Source organism: Pezoporus wallicus, unplaced genomic scaffold (genome assembly GCF_028554395.1).
Source record: "Pezoporus wallicus isolate ANWC-B61680 ecotype Strahan unplaced genomic scaffold, APGP_CSIRO_Pwel_v1 contig_6787, whole genome shotgun sequence".
In the NCBI taxonomy this organism is placed as follows: domain Eukaryota; kingdom Metazoa; phylum Chordata; class Aves; order Psittaciformes; family Psittacidae; genus Pezoporus; species Pezoporus wallicus.
Genome location: NW_026636951.1, coordinates 930,501 through 954,767, shown reverse-complemented (window position 1 = coordinate 954,767; position 24,267 = coordinate 930,501). Strand labels below are relative to the sequence as shown.

Genomic DNA, 24,267 nt, shown 5'->3' with positions numbered 1-24,267 from the left:
ATTGTAAAGATATGGATTGCAGATATAGATTGCTAAGACTGATCCCCCCACAGTGGTCCGCAATTCAAGATCGTTGCCATTGCTATCAGCAAATACTTGTTAGCCCTGTGGCACATTGTATTTTCTGCCTAGTGAAAGAAGCCTAACTATGTTACAGGAACTAAAGGAAGCAGTATTTCTTTGAAGAAAAAAGAAGTATCTATGCATATACACAGGAAAACTGAATTAAGGTTAAAATTCAATCAACCACATCCTGGGATTTCTTGAATTGCAGGTCTTTGATTTTTCAATCTCAATAATGTTCTTTTGAAGTGGTCTGTTTATAATGATCCCATATGAATTACAAGCAACTGTGCTTCATAAAATCCAGGATTCTGCATTTTTCTTGTTTCATTCACTCACATGATGCTTTATAAAGAAAAATACAATAAGACAATTTAACAGTATTTAACAAGCTAAAGCTAGTGTAACTAACGTAGACAAAGAAACCAGAAGTATAGCTAAAGTGGAAAAGGAAGTAATCCCTGTTGATATTTTTAAGGACTTTATTGTAAGCAAAAACAGAACCAAAATGTATTGCCTCCTGTAGTTCTCTGACAACTTGTGTCCTACCAAAAAGTCCTATTTAACATATTAAATTTTTTGCCTGGGTTGTCAGATGGGAATTCCTGTTGATTCCAGATTAATTAAATTATTCTATTCACTTTGTATGCCCAAAACTGAAAACATATTCTTGCAGTCTGGATGGCAATGTATTATACTCTTTATTTATTGTGGAATGGTTTTAATTATTAGAATTGTAATGGGAGATTTGATGCATAATGTTGTGTAGTGTTTTGCAGAAAAGTAGCCACATATCTGTCATTTTAAACAGAGAATAGTTCCATTTTTTTTGAACAACAAAGTTTACAAACTAAAACTTAGCAAATAAAAAAGTGCTTGTTCAAGTAAGTCAAAAGATAATGTTTTTTAATATCTTATTTTTCAAAGTGTTGGCTGTTCAGCATTGGTACTTTTCTGTCTCTGACTTCAAAGCTACTTGGAGTAAGTAGGCTGCATGTAGAAAGCATGAGGATATTTTGTTACTCCATGTTATGAAATAGTTAATAAGATAAGTGCCTAGAATATCCTAACACCCTGATTATTCTAATTTACTCAGAGGATATACTTTTTCAGAAATTTAATGTGAATAAACCTATAGCTACAGTTATAGTTGTAAAAGAAGCATTCAAGTATGGTATTTCTGATTAAAAGCACAGGACATGTGCAGTGGTAAAATGAAGTGAGAATTTATGGTTCTGGCTTCTATTATCTTCAAAAGTTATTCCTGCCTAGAATTATTAGAATAAATTCCACTGCACTATTTTGCATCAATACCATTACATATGACTTTGCCTGAGGGTATTGAGTCAATGGGTGATGCCTGTAATACTGCTTTTTCATCATGGTTTGTTATAATGTCATTTCAAAGAGTCGTTTTTTTTCTCTCTGATGTATTTATCATTCCGTTTGTAGCTGGATTAGGAACAGATTAGATTTTATTTTAAAGCAGGCATGGTGATGTGAATATTAGTACAGAAAATACCAGTTAAACATGAAAATTACATTTGAAGATATTATAATGTCAGAGAAACTTCAGCTTATTTGCAACTGAAAATTGTTATGATACCATCAAAGCAAAAATGCATAATGACTGCACAGTTCTGTGGAATATCATTGTTAAACTATATGAAATACTTCACATTTCTAGTACTACAGTACTTCAACATTTATGTTCTATAATTCTAATGAAATTTCTTAATAGTTTTATTCATAAACATAGCAGAAATATTTAGAAAAATATCTAATTGCAGGCAAAGCAAAAATCACTAACAACCAGTCTTAAAACAAAACCTATAAAAAAACAAAAAAAAACAAACAAAAAACCCAAACCAAGCAAGAAAAGACTGGGAAAAGCAAAGAAGGAAAAACGCCTGGAAGTTGTTTGTCATATTGTTTAAGAAAGTACTAGAAGATAAATTCTCAGGTATTATTGCAATCCAGAAAAATTAAAAAAAATATATGTTGACCATAGTGAACATAAATAGAATTCAGAGTAAAATATACGTACGGGTAATTACTACAGAGTTCCTTAGGGTTAGATTCTGTCATGTTTGTTCTTTGAGCAGTGTCTTATTCTGGGAATGTTGTCTGACTGACTGGTGATGGGATAAGATGCTGTCCCTCTCAGGCTGGCTGGCAGCATGAATATCAGGATGTGGAGAAATTTCATTTTTTGATGTTACTACCTGACAATATTCATACTCCTCAAGACAGTGAATGCAATTATCTGAAATCTCTTGTATAATGACAGGTTTGTATGCATTTTTATCTGGAAATTGATTTACTTGGGTTTGTTTTTTTTTTTCTTCCTCTGTTCCCTCCCTTTGTTCTCCATAAAATTAGTATAAAATCATGACCATAAAATCAGTAACTTTCACAGTAGCTCGCTGTGAAAGTTACTGATTACCGTGATTCTTTTTAGCACTTTGTATATCTTAAAGAGTCAGCTAATGTTTCAGAGAAGCAGCCACCATTTTATGGATTGATGTTATGTTGTATTTCCATCTTTTCATTGTAGATAGAAGGCACTCAACCTCATACCACTCAGTGTACAGCAGGAATTCCTGGATCTTCTGTAGAACATTCTCTACAGTTGATTTGCACGATTCTGGGTTTGTAACTGGTATAAACTTGTGAAGCTATTTGCTACATTGAAGCTCTGAGCAAATGTATGATTTGTGCCAAAAATGTACAACATTCATTCTTGTAAAGCTAACAGTAGCATAGAGAAGGAAGAGAAAATAGCTGGCTTCCTGATCAGTGTTTGCAAAGTATGCTTTCATCTTGGTCACTGCAAGTCAATAAATAAGGAGTGGAGTTAGCTGTAATCCTAAACTGCATGGTAGAATTGGACAGAACTGAATGACAGAAATCCTGATGCAGGGGCTGCACCCTTTTATCAATGGCTATAAATACATAGATTCAGGAGGCACACATCCAGCTATTGAAAGAAAATAGAATAATAGTCCTTGTGGGTGAACACTGATATCTCCAAATTCTGCTCCTGAAGTCAGTAATTTTTAAGTACTGATGGCAGCACAGGGCTCCTGTTAGTTATTTTAGTAAAAATATATATATACTGCCATGTGTATACCTTTTTGACATATAGCATATAAAATTATATCAAAGCCTGATGTCTTGGTTAGGGTGATGCTCAATAACACAAATTATGCATGGTAAGAGTAGAAAATATGCAGCTAGATATTTAGGGAAGATTTTAAAGAAATGTGCTTGACAGAAACTAGGTTTCACTTATATCCCTTGTATTTGATAAGACATACTAGTCAAGAAACGTTGCTTGTCTTTAGGTTACTAAATTCAAGCATAGACACAAGCATATGGCCATGACCTCAGCAAAATGATGCTTTTCTTTGAAATCCCTTCCTTTGTACTGCTATGGACAGTTATCATGTATTTCCTCATAGGTTTCTGAAAACCTTGTGGCTTGTACCTTTCAAAGCTATTAGATGACCCAGTTAATCACTCCAGAAGGTGGTTGCTTTTGATAATGGGGAAAGTGCACTAAACATGTTTTGAACAGGAAGTGACTGAAACAGTTTAATTTTGCAGCATCCTTCCTCAACCTCCATTGAGCTGCTGTTTTTGCTGAGTCACTTTGCAGGCACTGCCTGCACTTTCAGAAACCCAATCTCTCAGAAATCCTTTAAGATAAAACAAAGACAGGTTAATGTATTTTAAGACCTTTATTAAGACCTGAAGAAGTTTATCTAGACTATTGCTTTTCCCCCACCTTCTCTTTCCATTACTTTCTTGGGTACCCTTTTGTTCTTTCTTTTTGGCTGGCTGGTGGTTGGATTCAATTTGCATTGTTTTGTAAAGTTTGGTTAGAGTAAACAGTTCTGTCTCATTTTATTAGAGATCTCAGTCTGGGTTTACATCTACCTGAAAAAAACCAAACCAAACCCAAACCCAAACAGTTCAGAAGTGTCTGAACTAAAATTCCACTGAAAATTTCTTTTCACTATTTTCTTCAGTTTTACATCCCTTACTTGTTACCTGTTGCATTCATTATCCATATGAAAGTGCTGAATGCCAGAAGGTCATCAGCATATTCAGTATTGGAAGAAATGTTAGCCTAGGAGACACCATTAGGAGGTCATGTCAAGGCAGTCGTTAACAGCTTCCTCCATCCTTTTTTTTGTCTTTTGCAAGTTTTTTACTAACATCCACCCTGTTGTCCTCTCCTCTTTTATTTTTACTTATTTTTAGAAAATGTTACTAGCCTCTCCATATTTATGATTCCAGGATAAACCCAATTTAATTTGATGGGGATCAAGAATATAATCAACTTACAGTGTTTGTTATGGGACTTGCAGTAACCTAATTGCCAATAAATAGAATGTCCAACTAGTTGTGTCATAGAGTGAATTTGGATAATTTTTCATCAATCTGTCTGTATAATCTGATTACCTTTTTTCCAAGTGACCTTTCTGAGTGAAGATGTAAGTGCATATCTAAAATGGAGCATACGTTCTCCCTGTCTGTCTTGTCTTCTCTCAGGCTTTCCTGACTCAGTCGCTTTGACAGTGGTCCTCGTACTTGTCACATCCAAGAATTCCTAGACATCTGCATTCAATGTATTCAGTGGTTGGTCTTCAGACTCAACTTTTTGTTTGAAAAAATGCTTTCCTTGCCAGAGATTGATTTTTTTTGTGGCCCCAGTGTTTTTCAGTTTTCTTTTGATTATGAGCTGATAGAGTTATTCAGGCTAGTGAGGCAGAGGAGACTTCCCAGGTGAAAAGCATCAGTGAAATTACATGATTTCATAAGCCTTTTTTGCTAAGGTTCACCAGAAATCCATACACCTCCTTGTAATCAAATGAAAAAGCCTGTAGCATTGGACTTTCTTTAATTTTGCACTGAGAACTTACTTTTCTCTTCTCATGGAATTTGTGCATTGTTAGTCACAGGAACATTTAGTTGTCAAAAATAGGAAGTAACTGGAATTATATTGATATAAATGTTTAGATCTGTGTCTAAGGACTTTTAACACCTAGTTGACAAAATTCATGCACTAGAATTGAATTCTTGAATTATCAGAATTTCTTCAGATAAATTTGAGTCAGAAAGATGCATATTTTTCTAATGTAACTTCCTTTTTTTAATTTTTTTTTTTAATTAAATTTTAACAGCTAGGCTAACAATGTATGGTTTGCTTTCTGGATTCTTTGTTTCTTCCACCATTCCCCTCTTCCCTCCCCCACACTTTTCAGGCAGATACAATTTCTGGTTTTAGAGAATTTTGTAGTGCAAACAAAAAAAACTCTTCTGTGCAACTCTGATCATAAAATAAATGAAAACATAGCTTGTTCAAGCATTTAAATGTCTGATTATTTCTTTTTATCTCAGTATTTTGTGCTTGAGGCTATTGTCACATATTACAATTAATAATCAGAACAAGAAACAATTTTATGTTCTACAGCTACTTCTTTTGAAAAATTTCACCAATGGATTCATAGAAATGCTCAGTTGTTTGCTCCTATTCCAGCTTGTTTGTTTTATTTCTATTTACTGCTATTTCTAACATTTTCACAGATGAGAAATAATTTAATGCTACACCCATTTATTGTCAGAATATGTCTCTCAATAAAACATGAGCATTTTGTTCAGAAGATAGCTGCAATCAAACAAATAATTTCAGGAAATATTACAACAAAAAGACTTCAGTGTATTGTTTTGTGGACATACAATTGTATAGACATTTTTGATGCAACAATCAGACTTCCTCATTAGCGGAATACCTTTGGCATGGTATGCATGAGTTTAGGTCAATATAATCTGAAAGTCATAAAAGAATGAAATATATACACACACTGAAAAGGACACATTATAAAGGGCTGATTTAGTAAAAGTAGCATCTTCCTAAGAGTTGCTGTAGTACTGGTATGACCTGTGTGCAGTGGTGTTGCCTCAGTTGGCCCAGTGGCAGAGAACAGATATGGTAACAATCTGGTCAAGTAAACATGCATGAACATGCGCATGGCTAATCTTGTGGAAAGTACTTGCTATTTGATGGATTACTTACATTTCTGCCCTCACAATTCTTTCTGTAATGAATTTAATTAACAGCTATTTACATTTTTTTATGGTGTAGAAATGTTATTTGATCACATAGGATGAGAGAAAGGAGTGTGAGTAGTTTAATAGTATTGCACTTTTAATCTAATAAGGCATTGTAGTGTGTTCTGTCAGTTGTAGGTCTTTGGTGTTAGGGTGAACTGCTTCAGTGGTTGCTGTGGCCTTTCATATCTAAAGAAGTACTTTCACATCTTGGAACCTATTGCAAGCAATGTAAGTAGCATCATCTCCACATTAGTTCCAAATATTTTTAATTAGAAATCTTTAATTTACTTGGCATAAGTGATGACATATGAAGATGTCACTGAAGTGACAAATACATGTGTAAAATAAATTTAAGGGGCATTGTGTTATCTTTTACTATGGTTCACTAAGCAAGTCCTGTTGTTATCATCATTCATCTACAATAGACTTTACCCATAAAACTTATTTTTAGAGTGGCCTCTGTGCAAGCACAATGAGCAGCTAAGTTTTAAGTTTGCAAATGACAGTCTGTCCTCTTTTTTGTGTTGTTCATTTATCATTGTCATGCTTACTGCCACTGTAATAATTCCAGACATGTAAAGTGATGGGGGTTTAGACTGCTTGGTATTTATCATTTTGTGTACTGGAAATACTACAAAGTTAGATATGATCATATTGCCATTATAGCTCCATTTTAATAATTTTAAAAAGGAAAACTAATATTAACATAATTAAACTAATGTGAATAGATGTCATATGTGAAACACAAGTAGGAGATGACCAAATTAAATGAGAAAATCCCTAAATACAAATGTAATAATTTGCATTTTTAAAGCATGCAACATTCACAGTTACTAGAAGCAAAGTTGTATCAAACAGTTTTGTAATTTGTTAAGATACCGTTGGCAATAGTAGGTGTCCTTCCTCCCCCATTTACCTGATGAAACAGTATGTCAGGAGTCCAGACAGACCATAATGATTATGGCTTTTTGCGAAAGGAGGGTGTGTGCCTCCTACGCAATGTCATAGTTTTCCAAAGGATAATGAAATCCATTGGAGTATGATTGCATTCCTTTTGAATTACTGCTGTAGAGCAAATAAAAGTCACTACTATGAAACAAGTAGAAAAAATTGAATATGGAAATAAATTATTTGGTCTTTCAATGCCTTGATATGACTGTGACTTGTTCAGAAATAAATGCTCAAATAATGTGTAAAGCAGAGTTGGGCCAGTAATCAACTAGGAATCTTCCTAGTTAATTCTAGTTTCTCAGCTAATACCAAGGATGATAAGGATTTAAAGAAAGAAATTATCAAGGTTCCACCATGTCTCATGTTTAGAGCAGTGGATTCCACATGTACGTATGTTGTACGTATAAACATGGAGTACTTTGCTGTCCAGCAGATTCTGAATATGGGGTCCTACTGGCTTTTATTTTGAGGAACTTGTATTCAAACTAGCTTCTTAAGTTCATCTTGAGATGGGAAAATAGTAATTAAATGCCATAGTGACAAGCTGAAAGTCATAGAGTTACTCAGTTGTAATAGATTACTCAATTTGGTATTTTGCAAGACACTTATTACCAAGCTATTGAGTGATACACAGTAGGATATCAGTCTACTTGAGCTCGGATTAAATGTGTTCGTTTCAAAAAGGCTGAGTTAATACTGATGGAGAGAGTGAGTAGACTTGGTTTCAGGAGCTTTGTGTATACAAAGCTGGCAGAGCAGTTGAGCTTAACTTATTGTTAAGCAAAGTTATTGTTTTATTCATTGCATTAGGAAGTTGCTATTACTTCAGTATTTTTCCTTCCTAACCAAACAATGAAAAGAAAGATGGATGGCCACAGTAGAGCCAAGTGTAAACTGGGTGCCAGTATATTTTAATTTCAACAACCTAAAGAATTTGTCTAGGCTCACTGAAAGTGCAAGTTGCTTAATACATGGACAGTGCATGTCCTGTGGCCTAAATTTTCATATAATAGCAAGATCCTCTGTGTTGTGAAAGTCAAGAATTTGTGCACAGTTATTTCTAGTATCTCAGATTTTTTTTGGATCATTTCATCCACTTTACCAGACAAATTGCTAACTGTATTTTAAGGTTTCTTATCTTGATGCATAGGGTCAACTTATTTACCTTGTTAGAAGTACGAATTAGATTAAAGAGACACATAAAGGTACTCTAAAAATGTAAGAGAAAAAGAGGTCTGAAGTGCTTTCCAATGCATTCAAGTTTTTCTGGTTATTTAAATGATGTATATACAAAATCAGTAAAATCAGGTTTTGCCCCCCAAAAAGAAACATGCTGTTGGCCAGTTCTGAATTATATAACTAAAACTAGAACTCTACTGAATAACAGTTTTGTTTTGCTGGCTTTGGTGTATTAAAATGTGAGATGAAACAAACAATAGTAGTGTAACATCTGCTCGAACTTTGGCAGTCCTAGTTAGGATATCATCAAGCAGCGCTAGCTCTGTGCTTGTCTTTCATCAGAAGTATTATTGATCATTAATGCCAAGATGAAAAATAAGAGGTAGCAGTTCACATAAGAAAACATTTGGATGGCAGCTGTTCTACATTAGGTGTAGTTAATGGTCATGTTAGCAACCACAAATGTAATATTTACATCCATTGAAATAACAGAATTGATTAAATGGGAAAAGAGCAGAGTGATACCAGCTGCTCTGGAGCAGTGTTCTTTGTAAATTTGACTGATGTTGCTTGGGCATGTCTTGGATCAGCTAAATATTAGTAAGAAGCTGGAAAAAAAAATGACATCAAGGCAAGCAGTTCATTACTTTTCTTGAGAAAAAAAAAAAAGAAAGAACATCAGTGAATTTGCCTCACTGTGTAAGCTCAGTATAGATTGACAATGTAGGAAAGTCATAGGTTATGATTAACATTAATAACACTTACATTGCTAAAGCAGTTGGCAGATATCAGCTAGAGATTCATTTAGAAACATGGCTTGTAGCTACTGAGAGTGGTATTCAGCATCAGATACTTTGTATTAGAAATTTTCCCTGTCAAGTAAATGAAATTAGTTTTGCTTGCAGAAAAACATAAAGTAACAGAACAAAAGAAATGGGATGCAATCTGGGGTCCCAGAGATATGAAGAGTTTCTATTGAAAAGAATCTATAACATCTATCTACAAGTGTAAAATCTTTTTCTTGTTTTACTTTTTCGCAGTAGTGAATGTGTATGGATTTTCCTCTCTTATTCTTAGTAATAGTAAAAAAAAACCCCCAAACCAAACAAACACACACCAACAAAAAAACAACTAAAAAAAAAAATTCCCTAAAAAGTTTTCCACCCACGTATTATCATATTAACAAAATATACCCAGTATTGTTACCTGACAGGCAGCTATCAATGTCTTCTTTCCTTTTCTATATTCTGGTCAATAGCTTATTTTCTACTATTTTTTCTATTCCTGTCTATATGAAAAAGGATCAGTTTTTCCCTGGTCAGTGTTTTTTGTGGGTTCCTTTTATTCCAGAACCTGACATTAGAACTTCATAGGAAAAAAGAACATTGTTTGTCTATTCTCTATCAGAAATCTTTGCTATTGCAGACACCACTTTGAACTGTTAGTTCATTATGGATATGTGATTGTTTTCATCTTTTCATACTCCAGCAATGTTCTTAGTTGTCTGTGGAACTACAGAGTCAAAATATGCATATGCTGAGAACTTCATGGTGAAGGACAAAATAACTGAAGGATAAAATACCTGACTACAGAGTCAAAATATTCATATGCTGAGAACTTCACGGTGAAGGATAAGATACCTGAGAAAACTGGAGACCTCTTTTATACACTACAGATGTCAAAGCAAAAAGGCATACTGTGTTTGCCCTGATTTGATTAAAAAAGAAACCAAAAAACAAAAAGGCAACTGGCCAAGTTATTCCCTCCAATTTCTGATATGGTGTGTTTGAACATTAAAATTATAAAAGTAGAATTCATTATGGAATAGTGAAAACAACTTCTAATACCTTATTAAGTACTTTGGCTGCGCACTCTAGTAACAAATTTTAGATACATATGGAATGTATCACTGCCTGAAATCAATGCCTTTGCAGTAGAGCTTAAGACCACGTGTACTGATCTCATTGTGAGAGACTTTATTTCAGTGGGTTTGCAGTTGATACACAGCAGTTTTGCAAATGCAAATCTGGGAAATATAAATGCCAAGGATACAACAAGCAAGTAACTCCAGAGCATGGCAAGGCCCTGTTTGTGAAGTCTGCACTGTACATATTTATACAGGACATTACAGAAATAGATACAGTTTTAAAAGTTATTTTCTGATTCTGTAATGTATTTTTTTTAATAAGACAGAACACATTACTTCATGTTGCCATAATTACCATTGACCTTAATTATTTGCCTATTAAGATGGTTTTCATCTAATTAAAGATGAACTGTCTCCAAATAAAATAGTGAAAATGTTCCATATTACTTCACTCTGTAGCAATAATTTGCTAAGAAAGATAAATGACTCTGGATGGTTTCAAGAGGATATCAGCCAGAACTGCTTTTAAATACCTACTTTGCTGGTTGAGGACTTTAGAAGAACAGAATTGGAACCTTGTATTCTCTGTCCTTTCTGTCCTTCCAAGCTCAAGGGAACACTGATGGCCTCTGGCTCTGTTCACTCAGGAGCATCTAACCTCTAGCATCCAATTTAGTCCTTGTAGTCTTTCTAGCACTTAAACTAGCTTTCATTCTACTTTGTGGCACTGAAAAATAGCTGTTAAGAAAGCTGCCAGTTTGACAACTCTGGCTGTTGGAGCTGAGCAGTGTCAATGAAAGGTGGGCTTTCTCTGTAGAGTTGGACTTAGAGCTTCAAGTTTCAAATGCCACTACAATGAAATGGGAACAAGTTTCCAATTTGGTTGAATCCCTGAAAGAGTTTGAGTCAGCTGACAATTAGTGTTACATTTCACTTTACAGGTTTAATTCTTCATTATGCCTTGTTAAAACTGTGGCTCCTGACAGGACTGAAATATGGATCAGGCACTGGAAATAAAGGGCTGATAGAGAAAACAGTAAGCCAGTGGGTACCAACTGATGGGGTGAATTTTACTGATCATGTACTAGCATATTTCAGTTGCAGCTCGAGGCTGTCCTGGGCTCAGTGGTTTTGCTTATGCCCTCTTATTCATTGTTCTTTCTGCTTTCCATATGTTGATGCAGCAGTTTAGACAGCATTATGTAGCCTTCACATATGCTAGTGCCATGCTGCTTGGTGAAGCTGCATCCCCAAGACTTTCCTATCAGTGTTGATTTGCTGACTGATAAGGGGAGTTGAAAGGAAAAAGAATGACATGCCAGTAACCAAAAGCAGAATCTATGATTCCTAGTCACCTGCCTATTTTCTGCTTTCAAAGTCCCTTGAGTTATGTGATCTCAATGGGAATAAGAGACAGGGAAGCACTGTACAGATTACGGAGTGAAGGAGAGCAAGAAGAGAACACAGACAAAAAAGAAGAAAAAGCTGTAAGTCTCTGCTGCCATAAATTGTTCCACCATACCATGGGCACAGCCATTTTAGGCTGAGAAAGTTGGGGTTGTTCAGCCTGGAGAAGAGAAGGCTGTGTGGAGACCTCATAGCAGCCTTCCAGTAACTGAAGGGGGCCTATATGGATACTGGGGTGGGACTCTTCATTAGGGACTGTAGTGATAGGACAAGGGATAATGGGTTAAAACTTAAACAGGGGAAGTTTAGATTGGATATAAGGAGGAAATTCTTTCCTGTTAGGGTGGTGAGGCACTGGAATAAGTTGCCCAGGGAGGTTGTGAATGCTCCATCCCTGGCAGTGTTTAAGACCAGGTTGGATGAGGCCTTGGGTGATAGAGTTTAGTGTGAGGTGTCCCTGCCCATGGCAGGGGGGGTGGAACTTGATGATCTTAAGGTCCTTTCCAACCCTAACTATTCTATGATTCTATGATCTAGTTATGGACTCCTCTTCTGGACCCATTCCATGGGTATGCTGGGCAGCATAACCCTCCTGGAGGCACTGCTTGGCAGCTAAGAAAGCAGAGGTGCTACACAAATATTCCTAAACTTTACAGCAGTCAGAGATTTTCTTGACTCAGTAAAATTCATCAGTGGGTAGTTCTCTAGACAGCATCTCCTGTTTTATAGTAGAAAGTAAATGTAGAAGATTATGAAATTTTAATCCTGAAGTTTTTGTGGCACTGGAGTTTGAGATTGTGTGGAACTGAACACTGACTGAGACTTGACTTCAAATGATTCAGGAATTGCTGAAATATTAACAATATTTTATTACTAGAATTGAGTTCTTTTTTTGCTTCCAAATTCCTCTTCCTCAGTGAGGTTTCACTGTTTTAATCTTAATCTACCTGAGCAGCCTTTTCAATTAATATTGTACTTCAGTGATGACATGAATGTATAAGACTACTCTACTATAGCAGTCCATCTTAGGGGAGGCAGGTTTGTGAGTGGTTTCTGTGTAGGAATACTATCCTGTCTTATCTGAAGTGCAGGTATGAAAATAAAACTGGGTTTTACTGTAAAACATTCATTATGAGAGTGTGTTAAAAAAAGAAAAAAGAAGTTGCAATTGTTGATCCTTCATTTTCAGCTACCTAGAAATTTGGAAAGCATCAATGTTTTTAATGCTCTTCTATACATAATTAGCGTAACCATTGAATCAGCTTTTGGCTTGAATGCATTTATAGAGAACATTACTATATTAATTTAAAAAGACATTAATCATTATGAAGAAAGTCAAGCTATTGACCCTCATGGGGGGGAAAATGCAGGTTTTATTTGAGTTCCAGTGTGAATATTTGTGCACAGGGTCTTGAAAAAGTAAATCAAAACAAAGTCATAAGCTAGTCATTAGAACTGAAAGCTTCAAGCAGCACTAGAATTATTTTTTTAACTCGCTTTCACATTTGAATGTCAGCACACTGATGAGTGTAGAGGATACAATGGGTAGACCTGTCAAAATTAACTCCTTTTAAACAGCAAAATACATCAATTGAAATTTCTTTCTAACACCCTTATTGACTTCCTTTATTTTTTTGTTTTTAATTTTTTTTTCACAGAGGATCTTTCTCAAAGCTGGAAGTGAGGAAGAAATCTTTGCTCATCTTGGTTTGGATTATGTTGAGCCATGGGAAAGGAATGCTTAAAATGATTTGCCAGTATACATTAACGAATTGACAGCAATGGTCTTTCTACATACCCAGAGTCTTGTTTAGATATATATATATATATAATATGCATCTCTGTGGCAACTAAAAATTTTTAAATGCATATATATTAGTTAGAAGCCATTATACATGCTGATGAAAAGGATGGAAAGAAGAGTTTAAGTTCTTCAGATTCCTTTCTAATCTTTTCTGCTTTAGTTTTTCAGAATTTCTACATGGGATTGACAAGATAGTGCTTGCTTTTGGGGGATTTTTCTTGTGGTAGGAATTTAATGTTCAAGTGGAAAATACTTGCAAAGCATTTACTGCTTTGGGACATGAAGTTGCTTACTGACATTCATTTGTCATTCATAGAATAAAGGTGATTATGAACACCAAACTGGTCAAATACTTTTATTAAAAGCCAGTTTGTTTTTTTTCTGTTAAGTCTGATTTGACATCTTGGCATGATGGAGAGAATGGCAGTGACAGGGCCACGCAGAAAGAAAAAGTATGCTGAATTTGTTTACTGGTTCCTTTCAACTGAGGACTGCATTGTAATCTATTCTAACGCCTCAGTCAGGGATGTAGAAAAGTATGATAACAGCAGGGAATTTTATTCTTGCCTGTGCTGATAAAACCATCCTTTTTAAGTGCACTTTTGCTAACTGAGCTGAAAATACAATGCTACTTTCTAAGTTGATCTAACGAGAAAGCACTAGCATTACTTCCTGCTTTATTTTGCTGATGTATGAAGCACCTTCTCTGTTTTGTATCAGGATGCTGACACTTAAGGAGCAATGACATTTTTCAGTCCTAGTGGAAGAGAACAAAAGCTATGATATCTCATCTAAATATTCTTTCTACTTGGCCAACATTTATCAGAAATCATACATTTCAGTTGTGCTTTTTCTGCATACTTTAAGCCACAGAGGAAATATGAAACATTCTGATTTCCACATGAAGAAATAACTCCCATCTTGCCTGCTTATGCATAATTTATAATTATACCACCTGTGGGGGAGAAGATACTAAACACAAATTCTGTCATCTCCTTCAAGATTGGAAGAAAACAGTGTGTCACTTCTTTCCCTCAATTTTTCTGAACCTTTGTTATAATACATTTTACAGATTACTCACTGGATCAAGTATTATCAAAAATTATGGAACTGTTAAATGAGGGTTGGATTAAACAGAAGGCCAGATTAGGTGACCAGGATGGTTTGGCTATGAAGAAGATAGCTTCTGTTATGAACACCTCCTTTGAAAAGGCTGGTATCCCAGTCATTATCATAGTTACTGTATGCAGAATCATCCCTGATAGCACTCCCTACTCACTGTCATACAGTGGCAGAGTCAGAAAAAACATAAATTCAGTTTTTAGTAAATAAACTGTGAACCATGATGCTTCTTGCATCAATTAAATATAGTCATACAGTTCTGAACAGTTTTAGTCCTGTAATGATTTCAGTTCTTGATGGTGCTAGTCAACTGAGACTATAAATAGATAGATGTCATATAAAAGAACTGGTATGGAACAGGTTAAAGGACATAAAACCTTTAGCAAATAAGAATGCCTGGATCCACCTGCAGTGTGGTGGAACTGTTACAGTCAATGGTAGATGATGCTTCTGAACTCATGAAGGACAGGTGAGGCCTGGGGCCTGGAAAAGGGCAAATGCTTGTAAAAAGAACAGGCCAATGTCTGTAATAGGAGGAAGGGAAGAAAGAATTTCAGATCAGTGCACTTAATATCTACTAAATTGCTAGAATGATTAATAGACTTTATTTTTAAAGCACCTAGAGGAAAATAAAGTGATAAGTTATTGGTAGCTTGTTCATTAGAAACAAATCACATCAAACTAATTCAGTTGTAAAGTCCCTGGAGGCTGATTCTTAAAATGTCTGTCCCTCCTCCCCTGCCTTCTACACCAAGGCAATTTGACAAGAACTAAGAGGAGAGGGATCGTTGGTTCTGTAAGCATCTACATACTAACTCTCTAAAAACTTATCAGTGACTGGCAAAAAAAAATGGGTAAAAGTTAAAAACACTGTATTTCTTTCATGGTTTATGGTAATTTGTGATTTGTCAAATATCCTGATAATGTTTTCCAGTGACAAAAATATATGTATAACATACATTGTATAGGCAACATAATGTAGGCCTTAAAAAACCCAAACAAACCCAAATACACTATTATACAAATGCTTTGCTGCAAATGTCTTAAAGCAAAAGCAATGAGATATTTAGATTGGTGGGTAACAATGTAGTTAATATCAGTTTATCTTGGTGGCATATTCTACTAAAGGAAGATCTTATTGTATCTACACAACTCTACAAAATTGTAAATCCAGGCAACTTAAATACTCATACAGCTGTCAATATAAATTTGAAGCCGCACAGACTTTCTGGAAATTACTGGAAACCTGAGAGCTGCTGCTACTACTTTACATAATTAACTTCAGAACTTAAAACAAAAAGAACCCTAAACCCAAAAATTTGCATAGCTTGTAATCCCCAAATGAAATGTGTTTTCTATACTTTAAGGTCAGAATTGCTTGGATTTCTCAGGTAAGACTGTTATTCCTTAGTGTGGAACGTATTTTTTCACTTTTTGAACAGCTGTTTCTTTCTTTGATACAGTTTCTGTCAGCAACTGAAGTTAAAATAATCAAGTCCTAAGTGTAAAAGGTTAATGGAAGTCATATAAACGAATGAACGCAGGGATCTCTGAAAACCTTCCATAGAGGTTAAGCTTCTGCTGGCGTGGCTGTAAATTTATCCAGGAGACAATGCTTCTGGCTTTGCCTTTTAGACCCCAATAGAGGCCATACCTATGAAAATGTCATGTGTATAGCTATAGGTGAGACAGGGTTTCAGAGATTTCCACTTGTAAATTTGTCTAATTGGCTGATCTGTCCCTGCATACACATCAAGCCTCCTTTAAAAAAAAAGACAAAGAAAGAAAAAAACTAAAATAATTCATTTTACAAAGAGAACCAAGCAATCTTTGCCACTGTTGTGTAGATACACAAAGGAAAAAAGAAAAAAGATTATTTCATAGTTGAGTTAGTATTTCCCCTTTAGGTTCCCCCTTACGATGAATTGTCTCATGCCTGTTTACAGCTTCTTTTGTCTGATTTGTTGTGTTTTACATTCAGTCTGTCAAATTCTAACTCTGGATTTGTTCTATTTATTTTAAATTAAAAATCTGGACCTTTGAATGGGGAAATAGAGTGTTTTCAGGTGTCTTATATTTCTGCCATAAGTCTACTGTGAATGTGTGGCCCCACATCTTGCTCATGTGTCTATGATGTGGGTTGCTCTAGGATTGCCTGTTCTTGATAACTAGATTACCAGATCTGTCTCCACAGATTATTTGTTCCACATTTCTTTTCACTCCGCCATTTCAGCTCCTCTTTACTGTATGTGACATTAGAGTGATTTGTAGCTAGAATATGATTCTGTGGTGGCCAAAATAAAGCATCCAACATTAAACTCACAAATCTCGCAAAGAATTAATCAGCTTCCCCCTAGTTTTTGCTTCTTTCAGTTTGCATAGTTATTTCCTTTTTTGAAGGTGTGGAATACAGTAAAAATGTATTTTGTGCCACTTTGGCCTAAGGTGCTCTACTAAAAATAAATGTTCTCTTTTCTGGTATCCCCTCAGACAATGTCAAATCAAAACCAGGAAAGAATTCCCTGCATGAATGCTGTTCAAATCCCTTCAGAATACTTATTTTTAAAATACATGTAATGACTTCAATAAATGTGTGTTATAGGAAACCCATAAAATGTAACACTATTTTTCACCTAATGCCTCCAAACAAATAGTATGCTCAAATACTACAGACAATCTATATGAGTTGCATTGTGGGGGCTACTGAACTACATATCCCAGAATGACAAGTGCCTTGGTTAATGTTACATCACTGGATAAGGATCAGTCGTGCAGCTGGTGACTGACTAGGGGAGAGAGATTATGTGTTGGGGAAGTATGAAGGCTCCCTGTTTACTGTGTTTTAGCACGTAAACAAACTTATTTGGAAAATAAGCTACTTTTTTGTTATTAAATTGCTTCAGGTATTTGATTCTAGTTCCTTTGCAGCAAAAGCTACTGCTAAATGTTACAATGCCTTTTTTGTTGCTTTCTCTCTAAAGTCAACACGTTAATTCAAAGGGATTTTTGGAAATGGTGAAACTTCCCAATTCCTTTGCCATCATTTTTGAAGTTACAGAGGGAAAACACTTAAATGAAAGCAACCCAGAAGCATTTCTATTAAATAAAGATAGCCTTTCTAGCAGGAATAACATTATTCCATGTATTTGTTGCTATATATACACACACTGTATCAAAACTGTCATAAATTTTCTGTTAGTGTCTTATTAGATATAATAGAAAATTGAAAGAAAAGTCTCAATTTTTAAACACTAGGTGATTTCTCTGCCAGGGAATATGTAGATTATCTTCCAGAAATTGGTGGTTGCAGCCTTGGGGGAAAAGGAGCACATAATACAAACTTTATCCCAGCACTTAGAAGATAAAATGGTAATCTCTATATATTTGCAATCATTAAAAGACATATGATTTGGAATTGTCTTCACAGCTGGGTAGAGAGGACTGATGATTTTATATAGCTTAAAAAATGGAGCTTGACAAGGTTATGTAATTGTGTGACAATGTAGGAGTGTTTCTACAGTTCAAAACTGTTGCTGATGATACAAGTCTTAACGTTTGCAATTTTTGGAAGCCTAAGGATGGGTTGAAAGACCATATGGTCATGCAGCTTCCATAACTATACTCTGAATCCAACATTTCAATATGCAGTGGCTAGGAAACTTTGCTTTTGCACTCCTCTGAAATGCAAAAGATCAGACAACAGTGAGCAGGACAGCAAGGATATACTGCTTCTGGTGATCCTGAAATCCTTGAGTTCTGGTTTAAATTATATTATGATATATGAGTTGGTATTCTTTTTTAAACTAAACTATCAGAGTTATAATTTGGCCTTTTTGCCTTTTACAGTATGCTTTTATATGTGTTAAAGTCTGCTAGAAATTATTTTTTGTGTTGGCATTATGTGAGTGGGAAGTGGTTGTTCTGGAAATCCTTTAAGGCTAGTTTCAGGGCTGTAGATGTTGCAGGACTCTTGACAAATGATGGATGATATAATTTTAATTATTCATGATACTAACACTAAAAAAGAAGCTGAATACCACAAATAGCAGTATCTGTTTGGACAAAATGTTGGAATTACAGAAGAAATATGGATATTTCTCTCCCATTCTGTCTTGCCCCTTGCCCCAGTTGGATCTGACTTCATTAGATGAAGATTACATGTATCTGAAAAACTCTGCTGTCAACTACAGAACACATAGAATAACATAGAAAAGTGCTCTCCTGCTCCCTGTTGGAAGGGGCTGACAAGCCCTTTATTTACCTGCTCACTTAAAGGACCCAGAGGTTCTCTTTGGCTCCATATAATCAGAAAGTGGGAAATTGAACATCTTTAAGCAAACTTCTGTTAGATGCAAATAAATGGGGCCTAACAAATTATGTATTTTAAAAATGGTTCTTACAAGCCATTCTCATACATGAATGTATACAGGAAAAGATTTTCAGAAGTACCGCAGTGAGAAAGAGTAGATGAATGGGCCATTCCACTTTGAATTTTATCGACAGATGGCTGCTAAGACAATTTGCACTAGATGATAAATGACAATACATTAAAACTTACAAACCACACATAAACACAAAAAAATACCTCCAAGAAACATTTGAACTGAAGTTTAATGATCATACAAGAATGCTAGTGCATAAGAATCACAAGTTCTTAAGAAGAAAGGCAGAACAGAGAATAAACATTCTCCTAGTGTGAGGAGGGATGGACAGGCATGAAAACTTATCAGAGCTGTCAATGGTGAACTTAATATTACAATTATTGCAGTTCCTAAGAAATCAAAAAAGAACCTCAATGAAATGTAGTAAAACCCCCTAGCAGCAATTACTTCTCATGCCCAGTAACATGGATATAGACTAAATACTGCAAAACCAAACTGGTGTATAAGGTAGGATAAATTAGCCACAGGTGAATGGGCAAGGATAATGAAAATGGGTAATGATGAACTACTATGAGTTACAAATTGGAAATGGAAAACATGGAATGCAGTGGAAAAAATAATGCAAGTTGAGAAGAAAATCCAGAACAATTTGAATTTATTTATTTATCAGGACCATCATCATACCCAAGAATAGTGAAGATACTAATTTTATCTGGTAACATATTGTTCAACTTGCAATTATTTCACTTTATTTGTTCCTGTGAAGTCTTCATGAAGTAAGTTTGAAAAGTTTTATTTCTAAGAATATCACTCAGAATTAGCTCATAGCTTAGAAAACTGGGATTCTTACAAAAGTAATTCCGTCTTTGAAGTTCAATATTTAGCAACCACAGAGTAAGTATGTGCAGTTCAAACAAAGGTAATAGCAAAATGTTTACCCCTTGTTTTTAATTCTTGTATTTTGATAAATCTTACCTTTCTCTGCAACAGAGATAAAAAAACATGGTTCCCTGATTGTATTATCAAACTAATTATTTTTACAAAAATGCTATGACTATTAAAAATATTTTATCAAAACACAAAACTCCATTTATGGAATGCAGTAACATTCATGACTGATAATGCAAATGTGAATAATGTCATGGTACACTCAATGTACCATCTGCTCAAGAAAGAAAAACATCTGTTGGTAAATGTAAACTGTGGAACTTATGTGGTATGCAGTATGTTCAGATACTGTATGGAATAAATTGGATGTTGACAATCTATTGTGTTAGAAGCATTCAATGACTTTCTTATGTTGAAAAGAGGAAGAACTCAACTGCAGTATTTTTGAGATGATGAAGGAAATTATCATGCCATGTCTAATCTAATAAAATCTAAAATCTAACCCTTCTGAAAGCTAAGGCTTTTTTTTTATTTCCCCAATTTTGAGTATCTTGTTTTCAGATTTACTTGTCCTATTGATTTTAAGTACTTAGACAAATAATTTAATTTTTTTTCCCCCCACCTGAGCAGGAGAGCTGAGGCAGGGGTGAGTCTTGGAACACCACTACACCACTATTTTGCATCCATATGCTGTGACAGAAAAGGGAAGCACCAAGAGTACTTCAGAAATTTCTTTGACAATTCTCCATCCATTGCTTGTCAGCTTATGGAAAGCACAAAGAGATTTTAACATGTTTAACAAACTGTTAAGCATGCAGAAATGCATATTTGAACATTAAACTAAAACGGCAGAAAACTTAAGCCTTTTTTTTTTCCCCTCCACATTGTGAGAAGGAATTTGTCATAATTTGTTGCTAAGCAAGTCAAACTAATGTTTGTGTTAGTGATGGTTTGCAGGTTCTGCCTTAAGCAGAACATCTTAAACTGCCAATGTTTATTTGCCAGGGAATAAAAGCTGTTCTGTGGTATGCACAGTTCTGGTGTTACAAAAGACTGGGAAACCTTGCTCAAAAAAGAGATTTGGCCTTCTGTAATTCACTGCAAGAACCCTTATGATGCTTTCATAATCATTCTCCATATTACTTTTGAACAACTCTTAAGATTTTTACTCCAGTGTTGTTCTTGCATGTCACTGTTTCTTCATTTTTCCAGCATGTTCACATTCATTTTCAGGCCTTTGATAGCAATGTAAGAATGCTGCAGACAAATATGTTTAAACTGCTAATACCTGTGGTACCTACTCTTTATGTATCCACTACCTGAGAGAGCTTTTTGTCCTTATGGATGTCAACTGAAGTGAGTTTCACAAATATTTGTATTAGTTAGCACATTTAGTCAATAGCAACAGATGTGACTGACCAAACATATGATGAAAAATCTTTGCAAAAATAAACACTAAACCAGGGTAGATGTAGCAGGTCTTAAAAACAATATGTTAAATTGTTTCCAAGTATTGCTGCATAAGAAGTTTATTTTGTGGATTGATATTCAAAGCACTAAAAGGAATCAATGCTATATATAGTTCCAGAAGTGTTCTAGCAAGAGTACCTATTTTTAACCCATTAGCTATGATGGAAGTGAGCCACATAGCTTCGCTTAGTAGGCATAGCTTTATGTTTAGGTTCTGTCAATCTTTGCTGAGACTTGTGGGTTATTCTATACTCTGTTTTAAAAAAAAATGGGGTGCAGATATCTTTTTCATGTCTCCTCTATACAAACAGTAGAGATAAATTCTACTGTTAAACATAATGGTTTAGAACATTCCAGAGAAGACACAGACAACAGTATTTTTTATAAGCACCAATTTGTAAAAAATTGATTTGGAAATACGGACAAATTCACATGTATCTTGCTAGAAATAAAAGCACAGTCGAAGATATCAATATCTAGATAATAAAAGAGCCATCTATCCCTCTTAGTTGAAATTAAGATAACTTATAGAATGGGCATAAGACTTAAATATCATTCACTAGCAGCTCTCTTCTCTTTTCTCTTTTTCCTATTTGGACTGAATATTAGATATAGGAATGGTTACATACCAAAGAGGAAAATAACAGCTAAACAAACTTTGTCAGTAAGAATAACTTGCCCTTTTTTTTTTAATTGTTGTTGTTGAATTTAGGAGGAAAATGTTAGAACGCATCCAGTAGCAGAGATCAGACAAATGATGTAAGAAAAATAAAAATGCCTGAGGGACAGAAGGTGTTAAAGAAAGATACAGTTGAATATCAGCATCCATGCAGGGGCACACAAACATTGCCAAAGAATTTGGCCTCTAAGTGCCAGCATATAGATTAGGAACAGTGCTAAGCCAGGAATGGAATGCTCTGAGGGACGTCAGAGCTGAGCTTATGCTCTGTAGGAAATGAAAAATCGCGCAACAACCCAAGGTCAGAAAATGATCACCAGTCAGTTACACAAGATTAATATAAGCACTGTAGAAGAAAAGCCCCTGTACTTTAAATCTCCTTATTAGAGCTGTATGGTGCAGTGATGAATGGAAGAAACAAAGATGTAAAGAATTGGAATTATTTTATTTTTTTTATATTTGCTTAGTTATATAATTCTGAAATAAATCGTAGAAGATTTAAAGGAGATAAAGCCTTTGGATGCAAAAGACAAGTAACTAAAAGGTCACACGGTGTAGGAGATTTCTTAGTTGAGTGACTGTCCTAACAGAAAATCAAAGTAAAATGGCAGTTAAAACATTTGACAAAAATTTTGAAAGTATAAAAAACTTATCAGCAATTAAGTTTATAAATTATTATTACAGTATTTTAACTTGAGGAAACAAGACTAGAACAACAGCTGTATGATCAGTGTTTTTTTCCACTACTTAATGTAAGTTGCAGCCTGTGAATCTGGGAGCCTATTTCACAGGTTACCCTTGGCAAGAAACTTGGAAGTGTGTGTTAAACAGTAGCTGCTGGTGACTGCTGTGGAGATGTAAAATACAGCTCGATCATTATGAATCTGTAGAATATGTCAGAAATCTTTTTTTGACAGTCTTTAAAATGAAGGGGGAAAGGATGAGAAAACAGACAAGGTAGTGAAATCCAAGAAGCAAAGAGGATGTGGGGAGTGAAGCAGTTATAGAATTCACAAGATGCTGCTCTCTCCTGGGAGAGTGCGGAGGTTCTGCAGCCGACAGGCCAAGATGAAGGGCTGTCTTATGTGCCTGATAACAGTGGAAAATGGACTTAGAAGAGCTGGAGGAATAAAAATTTTAAAAATAATACATTAGTAAATAAGGCCTGAAAAGAGCAATTTGCTATAAAGCTAAATACAAATAGAAAGGCAAAGTAAATGAAAGGCTTATGAGAAATCAAAGCAATGGCTGTGATTCTCCAGACCGCAGTTCCCCAGCAGTCGATTTTGCAGGGCTGCAACACACAGGAAAGTGAAGGTGTTCTCTTTATAAATGAGATTTAGGTGTGGATGCATATTTTCGTGTCTCCTCTTGTGTCATCACAAAAATCCTTCTTTTTTCTCAATGTGTCTTAGGTTAAAAATGTCATATTGCAAAGTCAAAGTAGACCTAGGGTAGGTAAGAACTCTCCATTACAAATATGAGATTCAGTGGTTAAAGTAGGATCAAAGAAATTAACAGACATTATGCAATTTACTTCTAGCTATGGAGAGGATTTTCGGTACCTTTCACATTAGTTACATTCTGCACATGAAAACGTTGCATTATTTATTGTGTGCATAAAATTTGATTCTCTAAGGTCTGTGAAGAGCTTTTTTATTAAAAAAGAACTGGAAGCATGTTCTTAGTATCACACCAACAGCAAACAGTGAAGTCATGAGTACTGCTACCTCCCTTGATTTATATCAAGAGTATATTTTAAATCTACTTTAATGGTCGATTTTTTTCCAGAGAATCATGTTTTTAATATACTGTTAGATATTTAAAATGTGAGAGATGACAGGTTGATTAGTTTTTGTTTGTAGAAATTTTAAAGCAAAGAATGTAACATAAATAATAGAGTATGTTGTTTTCAGCTGGTGAAGAAACAGAACAGCAGTTACCTCAGAACATCAAAGATGTTTTGGAGAAACTGCTACTGTGGCGAGACTACTACATACGTATTCAAATAGTGTATTATAGTCAGTAGTTAAAGTTGAATTATCATGAGTTATTTATTCATTTATTTATTTATGTTGGACACAAGGAAAGTTTTTCACAATGAAACAGTCAGCCATTCAAATAATCTCCCCAGAGAAGTGGTGTATTCCCCAACAGTGGACACTTTCAAGATTCAGCTGAACAGGGTGCTGGGCTGTCTTTCCTAGACTGTGTTTTTACCAGATGATCCTTAAGGTCCCTTCCAACCTGGTATCTATGATTCGGCGTTCTCCTTGGCATGGGAAATAGAGTGATTTCTGGCTTTAATAGTTAAGTGTATTGCATTTCTAAT

The 24,267-nt window shown here is 35.1% G+C and overlaps 1 protein-coding gene across 2 annotated transcripts in view; it reads left to right on the top strand.

Moving 5' to 3' along the window:
• DNTT (DNA nucleotidylexotransferase) overlaps positions 1 to 13,733 on the top strand; it is a 92,562-nt gene extending 78,829 nt beyond the window's left edge. For both annotated transcript variants that reach the window (XM_057402273.1, XM_057402272.1), the window contains one exon: positions 13,249 to 13,733. In XM_057402273.1, coding sequence (XP_057258256.1) covers positions 13,249 to 13,335 — 87 coding nt within the window. In that variant the 3' untranslated portion in view covers positions 13,336 to 13,733. The remainder of the gene's footprint in view (positions 1 to 13,248) is intronic.
• Positions 13,734 to 24,267: the final 10,534 nt, after the last annotated feature.